Below are 14,371 nucleotides of genomic sequence, written 5' to 3'. Positions count from 1 at the left end.
TTTTCCCACCTCTCCCTCTTTCTCTCCTCTCTCTCTCCATCCTCTTTTCCCCCTCCTCTTTCTCCCTCCTCTCTCTCTCTCTCTCTCTCTCTCTCTCTCTCTCTCTCTCTCTCTCTCTCTCTCTCTCTCTCCTCTCTCTCTCTCTCTCTCTCTTTCTGCCTTCCCCCTGTCTGTCTGTCTGTCTGTCTCTCTCTCTCCCTCTCTCTCTCTCCCTTTCTCCCCCCCTCTTTCTCTCACTCTCTCGCTCTCTCACACACTCACTCTCTTTCTGCCACCCCCTCTCTATCTCTCTTTCTGCCCCCCCTCTCTCTCTCCCTCCCTTTCTCCCCCCTCTTTCCCTCTCGCTCTCTCACACACTCACTCTCTTTCTGCTGCCCTCTCTCTCTCTCTCCCCCCCCCCTCTGTCTCTCTCTCTCCCCCCCTCTGTCTATCTCTCTCTCCCCCCTCCTCTCTCTCTGCCAATCGATGCATACAGTATTTTGACAGCTCACGTCACTTCCATGTATGTCACTTCTCTCTTATAGAGATGGAGTTGACATAATACACTCAGAATCTATTTGACTTGCGGACCGGTTGGCTGTCTGACTGACTGAGAAGCAAGAGTGAGAGGGAGTGAAAGGAAGGGGGTAGTAAGGAGGAGGGGAAGAGAGAGAGATAGATAGAGAGAGACAGAGATATATATATATATAGATAGAGAGAGACACAGAGAGAGAGAGATAGAGAGAGAGAGAGAGAGAGAGAGAGAGAGGGAGGGAGGGAGAGAGAGAGACAGAGAGACAGAGAGAGAGGGAGGGAGGGAGAGAGAGAGAGACAGAGAGACAGAGAGAGAGGGAGGGAGGGAGGGAGGGAGGGAGAGAGAGAGAGACAGAGAGAGAGGGAGGAGGAAGGGAGGGAGAGAGAGAGAGACAGAGAGAGAGGGAGGGAGGGAGGGAGGGAGGGAGAGAGAAAACACTGGATTCTCTGTGTCCTCAGTGTCTCTAGCCCTCTCCTCCTTTCAACATGGCACCTCTTTGCAGGTCACCATGGCAACAGCGGTGTGTGTGAGAGTACGTGTGTATGTCTGAATGTGTATGTGAGTTGTGCCTGTGTGTTCGTTCGTGTGTGTATGAGTGAATGAATGAGTGAGTGTGCGCGCGCGCGCGTGTGCATGAATGAGCGACAGAGAGAGCGAGCGAGCGCATGTGACTAGGCATGTGTGTGTGTGTGTGTGTGTGTGTGTATGCATGTGTATGTATATGTGTGAGTGTGTGTGTGTGTGTGTGTGTGTGTGCGTGTGTGTGTGTGTGTGAGTGTGTTAATGTGTGTGTGTGTGTGGTGTGTGTGTGTGCACACGTGTGTGTGTGTGTGTGTGTGAGTGTGTGTGTGTGTGTGTGTGTGTGTTAATGTGTGTGTGTGTGTGTGTGTGTGTGTGTTAATGTACTCTCGTCACGTTCAGATGCTTCTTGTATCAACACTGAATGAAGTGCAGACATTGAGCGCAGCGATGCCATTGGACAAGCAGGGAATGTGCTGGGATCCATTGGACGCAGTGTATTGAGGGGGGCGGTGGGGTGAGAGGTCGCGGGGGGGGGGGGGGGTCTCACAGATGCAACAAACCAAAGGAGAAATGTGTGTGTGTGTGTGCGTGTGCGTGTGTGTTTGTGTGTGTGTGTGTGTGTGTGTGTGTGTGTTTCTGACTCGATCTCAACTGGGGACGCATTTCAGATTACAGACGGCTTAGAAAAAGCTGATTTTTGGGTCAGTGGTTAAGGTTAGGCTTAGACATGTAGTTGTTATGGTTATGGTATGGGGCTAAGGAATGAGTCAATCAAATGTAGCCAATAGTCCAATAGTCAAATAAATACAAATGTGTGTGTGTATTAGGGGTGGGAATCGCCAGAGACCTCACGATACGATACTATCGCGATAGTTGCGTCACGATACGATAGTATCACGGTACTAAATATATCGCGATACGCTGAGTATTGCGAAATTTTCTTTTGAAAATTCTTTTTTTAATCAAATTTAATTTATTACCTTTTTTCAATTGCAAAGTAAAACTTTGTCAACATGTTTTATCTAATAAAATAAAGTTCAGTCTGTTCATCTCACTTCAATCATTTATATTGCAGAACATGGTATTTTCTCAAGCAGACAGATGTAAACACTGTAATCTGTGTTGCATGTACCTGACAAACTGAACTGTTTGTATTGCAGTCATATTCCAACTTAACTGAATGCACATGTGTGTGTGGACTACTGTACTATTACAGGTATTGAAATGAACAATGCAACTTCCTTATACAAAAAAAATAAATGAATAATTAAATATCGATACTTGGCGTCCCTGTATCGATACAGTATCGCCACGCAAAGTATCGCGATACTACTACGTATCGATTCCCCCCGCCACCCCTAGTGTGTATCAAATCAAATCAAATCAAATGTATTTGTAAGGCCCGACAACACACGTTAATGTCCCCATGGGGCCGGACATGTCTTCTTTAAACAAGTCAAGAAGAAACATCACAATGAATCAAGAATTAAACAAAAAAACACCATGAAATCCCAAATAAAATAAATTAATGAATGCGAACACTCCCAGACAGACCCCACGCGACGGTAAGGAAAAACTCACTAAAAACCTAGCAATAGGAAAAAAGCACCACAGGCAATGTGGAGGAGAGAAACCTTAGAAGGGCCGTTCAAGGGGGGATCTCCCTTCTTAGATGTCGGTGATAGTAGTGTTGCTATAAAACAGGCGAAACAGTTGGTAAGTATGTACACATACGTGTAATGAAACACAAATATGTACATGCGGCAATAGCAACTTGGGGTACACAAGAACATTTTGAAAGATTGAAAATAGAATAGAGCTGATGACGGATCCATTTGAGGTATGGGGGGGACGTAGAGAGGATCGCATCCTCCCGGCCATCACCACGGGACTTCCACCACTCCGGTCATCACCACAGGACTTCCACTCACAGGGAGACAGGCGTTAGACAGTTTGCGTGATTGTGATGGGCGGACATAGCAATACATACATGTTGTAAGCATATATGTGAATAGAATAGATACATGTAGCATACATGTGAATAGAATAGATACATGTAGTAAGCATATTATGTGAATAGAATAGAAGTACTTAACCAAGCAATGAACTTGAATAGGCATGGTTTAGACCAGGGGTCAGGAACCTTTTTGACTGGGAGAGCCATAAAAGCCAAATATTTCTAAATATATTTCATTGAGAGCCATATAGTATTTTTAACGTATAATAAATTAAATATGTCTTACTTTTAATGCGACTTCTGGTGCTGCATGGTTTTGCTGATGGCCTTGTAGTCTGGTTCATACGTGGTGAGGTTGAGCTTCATGCAGGCGTTGAGGCTTCCATCAGTTAAACGTGCGCGTAGGTTGGTCTTAATGTTCCTCATATGCGAGAATGACTGCCCACATGCATATGTAGAGCCAAACATGGTCAATACGGCAATACTCACGCTGCATTGTGTGGTATGTCACAGGAAGCTCGTTCCAAGTTTTAAGAATCAGCTGGTCTTCAGGTTGAAGATTTTTAATTTCTGTCCACTTGTGTTCCCTCGCCAGCTCTGCTCGCTATATCTTCAGCTACAGATACTATTAGCTGTATCTTCAAAACTAATTTCTGTTTACTTTAAAATGACAGTATTATTAAGAAATATCACAAGTATACATTTTTTATTTTTTTTTTACTAAAAGATTTCTGGGAGCCATATGCTGTCACCAGAAGAGCCATATATGGCTCGCGAGCCATAGGTTCCCGACCCCTGGTTTAGACGTTGTAGGTCAGACAGAAGACGGTATGGTGCACATAACCAATGTGCGGGTAGAACAGTCACTGCAACCTTGGCCATCACCCCGAGACGAGACATCCACTCAGAGAGATGGGGAGATGGGGACAGGGGTTAGAGAGTAAAAAAAGTACGTCATTTATGTGAAGAATCAGGACAATTGTAGGGCTGTCTTAAATACTTCGAAGCTTCGAAGCTTTGTTCGTTGGGCATGGGATTCGAATATGAAAATAAAAGTCGAATATATTTAAAAAAATATATATATATATAATAATAATATTAAAAATAATATAAAAAATTTAGCAAAATCAACTCTGCCTCTCTTTGTTAATTACAACAAGCAATGCTGTTTGTTATTTAAGATGAGGTCGGACTCGGCACTGACAGATTTGTGTTCATTGTGCTGCTTATATAAAGCCTCAAATGACGGTTATAATATTTCATGAAAGCAAAGTGTTTCGTTTGTCTAAGATTTAAAAATGTTTAAACTTTACAGCACTGACAAAGTTGAACAAAGTGCTGTACAAGTCCCACAACATAAAAAATTAAAATACTTTTTTTTTTATCTCGAAGCTTCGAATTAAAAATCGAATCTCGGCCCGAAGCTTCGAATTCCAAAAAAGAATTCGAAGGTCAGCCCTAGACAATTGTATGTGTGTGTATTCAGCTAGATTATAGCCTCCCATGTAGCCCAGTGGGTGGAGCATGCTAGGGTTAGAAGACCAGTCCCCATTACAGCCACTCATGCTAAAGAAGTATATGTGTGTGTCTACACTGTAAGAAAAAAAGCTGCAAGAAAATGGTAAATGTCTGGCATCAATGGTTGCCAAATACTTACTGTCAAAGTACAGTAAAATCAAATACATTTACAGATTACAACCTTTATTTAATGGTTAATATTTTGATAAAAGGTAATTTAATTTACTGTATTTTTATGGCATTTACACTTAAAGTAGAAAAACAAAAGTAATCTGTAAAATAATACAGTGAATTTCCAGTGATTTTTTTTAAAGTTTTTTACAGTGTATAAGGCCTTTTATAAAACTGTCCACCAATATGTTATGTTAGTATTGCTCTCTCTGCATCAAATGGCCATAAATAAAGCCCACCAGACACACTACACAGACACCCCCTCTCTCATCTCTCGCTTTCTGTCTCTCTGTCTCTGAATCAGATATCCATTCATAAATGTCACTGAACACAAAGTGTATGCCCATACCCATTTCTCTGCCCCCCCTCTTCCCCTCTCTCTCCCTCCCTCTCCCCATCTCTCTCCCCCTCTCTCTCCCCCTCCCTCCCTCTCTCCCTCCCACTCTCTCTCTCCCCCCTCTCTCTCCCCCTCTCTCCCCCCCTCCCTCTCCCCCCCTCTCTCTCCCCCCCCTCTCTCCCCCTCTCTCCCCCCTCTCTCCCTCCCTCTCCCCCTCCCTCTCCCCCTCCCTCACTCTCTCCATCTCCCCCTTCCCCCTCTACCCCGCTCTCTCTCACCCCTCTCTCTCCCCCTCTCTCTCCCCCTCTCTCTCCCCCTCTCTCCCCCCCTCTCTCCCCCCCCCCTCTCTCCCCCTCTCTCTCCCCCTCCCTCCCTCTCTCCAGATTGAGGGCAGAGTAACAGGCCTCTAACCTATAGCTCTAAATCCTAAAATAATCCCCTCCTGGTCTCGGTCACTAGAGCACATTAGTGAGTCACTGCCTGCTCCTAATCCCACACGGTCTACAGTCACATCACCACATACAGGTCAAGTCTTGCTCCTACGGGTGGGAGTCTTTGGGCAAATCTCACCATTCAAATCAGTGCAATTTGATTTTAGATTCTTAGGGTCACAATTTGATTTCAAATCGATTCTTGACTCACCACGATGATCCAGACAATTCAATAGATTTGATTCTAGATCGACCTTCATGTTACAAAGTCTCTATATTTCTTTGAGTCTTTCTGCTTTGCGACAACGTCAGGAACGTGAAACCATATCACAATATTGAAAACGGACTCTATATTTACTGGCTTCATTCCGCAGACCTCTCGTCGCGGGGAAAAGGAGATGATGTGACAACAGGAGATGCGTAGAACCGCGGCAAATTATCCCAATTCTGAATCGATAGACTGTTGCATAGATTATGTACCATAAACATTCTAAATGTTAAATAAACATATTATATTGATATTAGCAAACAATGCAACAGGAAATAAACTTGGGTCCAAGCTGTTCCCCTAGCAATGCAATTCCATCCACTGAAGCTGTCTGTATTTGTGCAATATTGAGATGGAATTTATTTAAAAAAAATTATACCATTCCTGACTTAAGTCCTTATGTCTGATTCACAGGTAGTCACTCATTGGCTACAGCCAGCAGGCGACATCATCACCACAGCAACCAATCATCTGTGGACAAGGAGGCCTTCACCACCAGGGCGGCGCTCAGCGACGACTCCGCCGAGACAGACCACTTGATTGGAGCAGGGCTGGGACTAGGGGCGGGGCTTCCCCTTAGCACCGCGGCCAATCGTCACCGCTCTCACAAACACGCCCCTCTCGACTTCTCGGAGGAGGACCTGCCAATGGGGGAAGAGCTTACAGCCGGAGGGGCGGGCCCAGACCAACCCGGCAACCCCTTATCGGGCGAAGTCATCACCGTGGAGTTCCACAGCCCCGCCCCGGACGACGTCGTCGTGCCCTCCTCCTCCGATTGGCCGAAAGCCCCGCCGAGGCCCCTGCGGCAGAAGTCGGGAGACCCCACGGCGTGGACGCTGTCCGACTTCTACGACTACCTGTCCCCGGACGACGACCTCTCCGCCTTGGATACGACCCCCGAGCCCGAGCTCTCACCGTCCCCCCCGGCTGACGTGGAGGATGAGAACCCCCTCCTGCAGGCCGGCTCCCCTGACGACGACGTGACGCCCTCCTCCCCCCCCCCGCCGCCGGCCGCACCCGTCCCTGGGTCGGATGGAGGTAAAGGGCTGGGGCTGGGCAGTGGCGCCGTGGGCCCGGGCGGCTGCAGGCTGGGGTTCGTGCTCTCTGGACCGGGGGTCTGTGTGTCCCAGTGCGACATGGAGCCCAACTTCTGCTTCAACGGAGGGGTGTGCACCGTGGTGGCCGGCATGGGAGCTTTCTGCAGGTGAGACAAACAACCTGATATATATTTAATAGGGATGTCCGATATTATCGGCCTACCGATATTATCGGCCGATATCGGCATTAAAATGTGATATCGGAAAATATCGGTATCGGTTTAAAAAAAAAGAAAAAAAAAAAATATATATATATATATATATATATATATATATTTACCCATTTACCCATATATATATATATATATATATATATATATATATATATATATATATATATATTTTTTTTTTTTTACATTTCTATAACCTTCATTTACCCAGGCAAGCAAGTAAGAACAAATTCAGATTTTATTTATTGTCAAAAGTATGCATAATGTTGTGTTAATTCCACAACAAGAGATATGTAATGTTAATTTCCTGAAATTATTCAGTTTTTTGGGGGGGGAAACCCCGCATATATCGGTATCGGTTGATATCGGTTGATATCGGTATCGGAAATTAAGAGTTGGACAATATCGGTATATCGGTATCAGTAAAAAAGCCAATATCGAGCATCCCTAATATTTAATAATAATAATAATAATAATAATAATAATAATAATAATAATAATAATAATAATAATAATAATAATAATAATAATAATAATAATAATAATAATAATAATAATAATAATAATAATAATAATAATTCATTGCATTTATAAGGTGCTTCTCTGGAACCCGATGTCGCTGACATTAGGTGGGGAAAAAAACATTACATTTGTTTTGTAACGTTTTAAATTAGTACCACTCATTTTGAGTAGTGGAAAAAGGGGTAGGATTAAATAAGTGTATACTTCTTCCTACTCCTTTGCGAACACGTAAATTGAGTTATGTTTTGCTTTTGTTTATTTTATTTTTTTATTTTTTTTTCATTTAATTTCTTGAGATCAACGATTTGTTTTGATTTTATATTGTTTGTATTTATTTACATGTTCGAAATAAAGATTTCAAATCAAATCAAAATCAAATCAAACCTTCAATTAATTCAATTAAGACCCCATAATTGCTTCAGGTGCAGAGATGGTTTGTGCCTATAATATAATATGTGCGTGGGGATACAGATAGATAGGACATAAAAGGGTCTGTATCAACAATTGAAGCATTGCCCTACCACTACAATGGCGATATTACGAAGAGCTAATAGACGACACCATCAATCTCAAAGGCTTTACCAGCAGATTACAGTGAAGACGTAAAAGTGCATGGGTCATTGGGTCATTGGGTCATTGGGTCATTGGGATGTGTCTAGTGTGCGTAATGCATATCGATGGCTGAAACGCATTTCTTGCAGAATTAAACATTTTAAAGGATACCCAATACAATACACTGCTGTTGGACCATATTACTATATTGTGTGTAGTAACAATTGTGTGTAGTGGTTGGGGTGGAGCTGGACTCCCTAGCGAGGGTGGCGGAGAGGAGGAGCCTTGCTAAACTCCAGGCCATCAGGGACAACCCCTCCCACCCACTATACACAGACTTGGCTGACAGGAGGAGCATGTTCAGTGCTAGGCTCACACTACCTAAATGTAGCACTGAACGGCACAGGAAGTCCTTCATTCCGACAGCCATCAGACTTTACAATGCATCACTGTGCCTCACTGCATCACTGAGCACAGAGTGACAGTTACCATCTTCCTGGACTCTTACTTTTGAAACAACACTGTGCAATATTACACTTAATGTAGACTTCTGTATATTTTTACTGTGTATTTTTACTGTATATATTACTCTATTCTTATTCTTAGGCAATTTGTTTTGTTATTATTATTCGTGACTTTGTTCTGTCTAAATGTTTAACACTTTGATCGCCATGGTTCAAATTCATAATTTACCATCCCTAGCCAGCTCTATTTGTCTATGGAGAAGTTCCCCTTCTTTGCAGGGCTATAACTTTTTAAATTATATTGTTAAATTGCCATTATTATGGCCCATTCAATGTCCTATATCCATTGTTCAGGGTGTAGCAACGATATACTTTTTCATTCACATATTCATACTAAAATATGGTCTAAAGTATAAGTATGTTTTTTATTGTTTTCTGCAGCTTTCTCCAGAACTTGATTTATAGCTCCAAATGCATTATATTGATGATCAAATACAGTTTGGTAGCGATCGTTGCCAGATGAAAAATTTCAACTGGAGGTACTTCTAGAAGTTACTACGTATCATCTGATATTGACCGGATGGGCGAGGGGGCGTTTATAATTCCGTGGGCAACGTTATACCATTCATCTAGTGTGGGTCATATGATCATCAGATCAGTTAGTATAGAATACGTTAGAAAATAACGGTGGATCTTACCATATCTTCCTCGCGCCGTTGGACGATCAGCGTGGAGTAGACAGTTTTCGATTATGGGATGTTGATCCTGATGAACCATTTCCAGGTTGTATAATACTATATACGTCCAAATAACGTTGTTTATTGAGTTAGGGCGAGCGATTGATTATCCAGTGTGTTGAGATAGAGTCCGGCTACCGATCGCGAGTGCCCGGACGGATTATGGATGAGCACTTCCTGTTTGGCGCGCCCCTCCCTCTTGGCCGATCTGCCGATCGGCCACCAGATGGCGCTCTCGAACCGTTAGACAGTTGAGTGGAGCTCACCAGTACATCTCATGTCTCCGGAGGAGAAATATGATTTCGATCACAGATTTTTGAATTATTGATATCAAAGACGAGTTACGGCGTCTTCGGCAGAATGAGCATGGCAAGGAATGACGTCTAAACACGTCATCGGCGATTAAAGTGTTAATGTGAGCGATCTGTAGTGTCAAATTTCCCTCAGGATAATTAAAGTATTTCTATTCTATTCTATTCAATACAATACACTGCTGTTGGACCATATTACTATATTGTGTGTAGTAACAATACCGACCAGATAGGAGGTTTCTCATCATCCAAAGTGAAATCAAAATTAGGAGGTTTTGCGTTTCAGCCATTGATATGGATTTAGCAGCCTGAAATGTGATGTAGGTGCTATATAGGGCACAATGACATACAGTTTATCCCGTCAGATTAATGTTATCATGGCAGATTAATGTTATCACGGCAGATTAATGTTATCATGGCAGATTAATGTTATCACAGCAGATTAATGTTATCATGCCAGATTAATGTTATCAAGCCAGATTAATGTTATCAAGCCAGATTAATGTTATCATGGCAGATTAATGTTATCACGGCAGATTAATGTCAACACACCAGATTAATGTTATTAAACCAGATTAATGTTATCACGGCAGATTAATGTTATCATGGCAGATTAATGTTATCAAGCCAGATTAATGTTATCACGGCAGATTAATGTTATCACGTCAGATTAATGTTATCCCGTCAGATTAATGTTATCACGGCAGATTAATGTTATCACGGCAGATTAATGTTATCACGGCAGATTAATGTTATCACGTCAGATTAATGTTATCAAGCCAGATTAATGTTATTAAACCAGATTAATGTTATCATGGCAGATTAATGTTATCACGGCAGATTAATGTTATCCCGCCAGATTAATGTTATCACGGCAGATTAATGTTATCACAGCAGATTAATGTTATCACGGCAGATTAATGTTATCAAGCCAGATTAATGTTATCACGGCAAGCACACCTCCACGTCGTATGGTAAGAACCCACCCACGCTAAACAAGCTTCAAATAAATCGCAATAAATACCCTTTTTCATAACCAAACAAACTCATCTCCGCTGTTTTCATACGGAAAAGCGCATGCTGCACGCGTCAACCAAGGCTGTGGATCTCACACTTTGGTAGTGTGGCAGTGAAAGGGTTAAGACGACGGACACCAGCTGCCAAATATCAGGAGCATTAACCTATGAGCACATACTGTAGTGTAGACACACACACACACACGTGCACACACGTACACACACATGCGCGCGCACACACACAGTCACACACACACACGCACGCACGCACGCACGCACGCACGCACGCACGCACGCACACACACACACACACACACACACACACACACACACACACACGACACACACACACACACACACACACACACACACACACACACACACACACACACACACACACACACACACACACACACACACACAGTGTATACAGTTTAAGCAGATGCAGGTGTAAAGGTTAATGGATGGAGTGACATTTGGAGATTCTCATAACTGAACACAGAAAATAGGCCGAGGTAGAAATATGATCTTCTCGCGAGGGCTGAGGAGGACTGAGGAGGGCTGAGGAGGGCTGAGGAGGGCTGAGGAGGGCTGTGGAGGGCTGTGGAGGGCTGAGGAGGGCTGAGGAGGGCTGAGGAGGGCTGAGACGACTCACTCAGGAGGGCTGAGACGACTCACTCAGGAGGGCTGAGACGACTCACTCAGGAGGGCCGAGACGACTCACTGAGGAGGGCTGATTTTTTTTTCTTTTTTTTTAAATTTCTTTTTGAACAAATGTTTTTTATTTTCCCTTTTTTAAACACAAAACTAGACAAACAATACATTAATAGTAGAAATCTATGATAAATCATAGGACAATGACCGACATAATAATAACAATAATGACAGTCCAGTAATTAAATCAAAATAAATGTAGATTGAAAGACATAAAAATAATAAATACAATACAATACAATACAATACATAATGCTCTTGCTCGCTCTTCATCACTCTTTCCTTCGCCTTCCTTCCCTCCCCCTCCACCCCCCCCCCTCAGTATATATAAATATATAAAAGAAAACGTTATTAAAAAAATAAAAATAAAAAAGAGTAAGGTTCGAACGTCCGTTCGAAAAACCCTGACAAAGTTCGAATCCCAAAAACAGGCTTCGGGGACAGTCTTAGAGGGCTGAGACGACTCACTCAGGAGGGCTGAGACGACTCACTCAGGAGGGCTGAGACGACTCACTCAGGAGGGCTGAGACTCACTCAGGAGGGCTGAGACGACTCACTGAGGAGGGCTGAGACGACTCACTCAGGAGGGCTGAGACGACTCACTCAGGAGGGCTGAGACGACTCACTCAGGAGGGCTGAGACGACTCACTCAGGAGGGCCGTCGTGCCCTACAGGCTCCTCCCCACAGAGTCGGGCGGGACGTACCGGAACGACCGGACTCCACGCGGCAGGTTTCATAGTCGAGCGTACCACCACCGCGTACCAATTTCCTACATTTCTCGTGCCAGTTTACTACATTTCCCACAATCCTTGCGCGCTATTTACACTTTCTGTCATGGCGTCGTCCGCCGACCAAGACTTACAGATTTACAGACAGATAAGACCCTCCCTCCCTCCCTCCAACACACACACACACACACACACACACACACACACACACACACACACACACAGACACACACACACACACACACACACACACACACACACACACACACACAGACACACACACACACGCACGCACGCACGCACGCACGCACGCACACACACACACACAGACACACACACACACACACACGGGGGCTTAGCGTGTCTTGGAGGCTCGCCGTAATCGCAGCAGGGTCCTCAAAGGATTAGCGGAATTTTGGGGACAGGGGATATGGAGCGTGTGTGTGTGTGTGTGTCTGTGTGCTTGTTTTCCTATACTTGTGGGGACCAAATGTAACTACTGTACTTGGAAGGAAAACAAGAACTGTTCCATCCTTGTGGGGACATTGGTCAAACCCCACAAAGACAAAAGGCAATTTTAGGGTTAGATTCAGATTCAGATTCAGATTCAGATTATTTTATTGTCACGTCGTTCAGTACCTTACAGCAAAAAGAGTGAAATTCACTTTGTTGTGTTTCCTCGACCATAGCAGCATCCAATATAATATAAATTAAATTAAATTAGCATAGAATAAAAATTAAATAAGATAAAATAAAATAACAGCAAGATGACTATATACAGTTTTTTTTTTTTTTTTATCTTTTTCCCCCTCCATTTTCCTCCGAATTTTCTCCCATCCCAATGTTAGTCGTATGCCAATTCCCCATCCCCTTCCTGGTCGCTGCGCACTTACCCCCCACAGTCAGATCATCTGGGAGAGTGGAGGCTATCACGTGCTTCCTCCGACACACGTCCAGCCAATCAACCGCTTTTTTTCACCTGGCAGCGCGGATCCTCCCTGAGAGGGCGTAGCGTGTGGAAGGATCACACTATCCCACTCAGGTCCTATCCGCGCTTAGCAGGCGCCCCGACCGAACTGTAGGAGTCGCTGTTTACAACGACCCGGACCCACCCCGCCAGCTTCTCCCACCCTCTAATACAGGCGAATCCAGCTCACAGCTCCGGGGTTGGTGACGAACGCAATCTCCGCTACCACCTAACCGCCTGACTATATACAGTTCTAAATAAGTGTGCAGTGCAGATAACAGGATGTAGATATTATACTATATCAAATTTAAATAACAAAAAGGCTATGTACAGTTGCAACAAGAAAGGTATGTTATGTGATGTGCAATGAGCAATGTGCAATAATTAGCTGTGGGTAAAATGCAATGTGCAATACAGTTAAGCAGCAGCAACAATTTACAAATATACACTATATCAAGCTGAGTACAGTAGGTACAAGTTAAAGAGACATTCCACCAGAGATACCACCACTGTCTCATCTATTCTCTAGGTTACAGTTTAACGCACAGCCATGGAGAAAATGTCCCTAATTCCCGCCAGGAACGGGTCAGATGACCCGACAGTTTATATGAGAAATATGAGAAAGATAAACAGTATAAACTATATAACTACCTCTGAATATAAAAATATGAGGTTTACCACAATGAAATGTGACATAATTTAATTAATATAATTTATTATTATTATTTTTGGATGGAAGAGCCACACATTGACGGGCAAAGAGCCACATGCGGCTCGCGAGCCACGGGTTGGCCACCCCTGCGCTAGATGCTCGCATTATTTCTATACAAACATTGTGAGTCTGAGATTCTAAATTGTGACAAACGAATCCTTATGGAAACAAACACAGAACAAATGTTGTCAATGCTCAGAATTTCCAAACAACCGCGTCTCAATGCACCGGCTCTCCTATATTTCCTGGATGGAGGGAAGCTCTCATCCACAGATTTATTTTAGCTGTCCTCACGACTCTGCTCAGCGCTCTGAGGTTGAGGTGGGTGCAGTTCCCCCTCCAGGCTCTGATGCACCCCGTCAGGACGATCTCTCTGTCGTCCCTCTGTAGAACGCCTTCTTGGGTGTCATGCCGAACTTCTTCAGCCTCCTGAGGTGGTAGAGGGGTTGTGTTGGGCCTTCTTTACCACATGAGTTGTGTACACGTCCCAGGTGAGTTTGTCGGTGATGTGGACACCGAGAAACTTGAAGCTGCTGACTCTCTCCACTGCAGCCCTGTCGATGGTGATGGGGTCCAGCTTCTCTCCTCCTCTCCTGTAGTCTATGACCAGCTTCTCTCCCCCTCTCCTGTAGTCTATGACCAGCTTCTCTCCCCCTCTCCTG

General features: G+C 43.9%; 1 protein-coding gene across 1 annotated transcript in view; it reads left to right on the top strand.

Moving 5' to 3' along the window:
- LOC311238856 (chondroitin sulfate proteoglycan 5-like) overlaps nt 1-14,371 on the top strand; it is a gene marked incomplete at both ends in the record, with an annotated part of 34,895 nt that overhangs the window by 594 nt on the left and 19,930 nt on the right. Inside the window, 1 exon segment of the mRNA XM_084327056.1 lies at nt 6,133-6,922. Coding sequence (XP_084183182.1) covers nt 6,133-6,922 — 790 coding nt within the window.

Source organism: Notolepis coatsorum (genome assembly GCF_963971535.1).
Source record: "Notolepis coatsorum genome assembly, chromosome: 13".
Lineage (NCBI taxonomy): Eukaryota > Metazoa > Chordata > Actinopteri > Aulopiformes > Paralepididae > Notolepis > Notolepis coatsorum.
The sequence above is the reverse complement of the archived record's forward strand: the minus strand, read 5'-3'. Positions and strand labels throughout refer to the sequence as shown.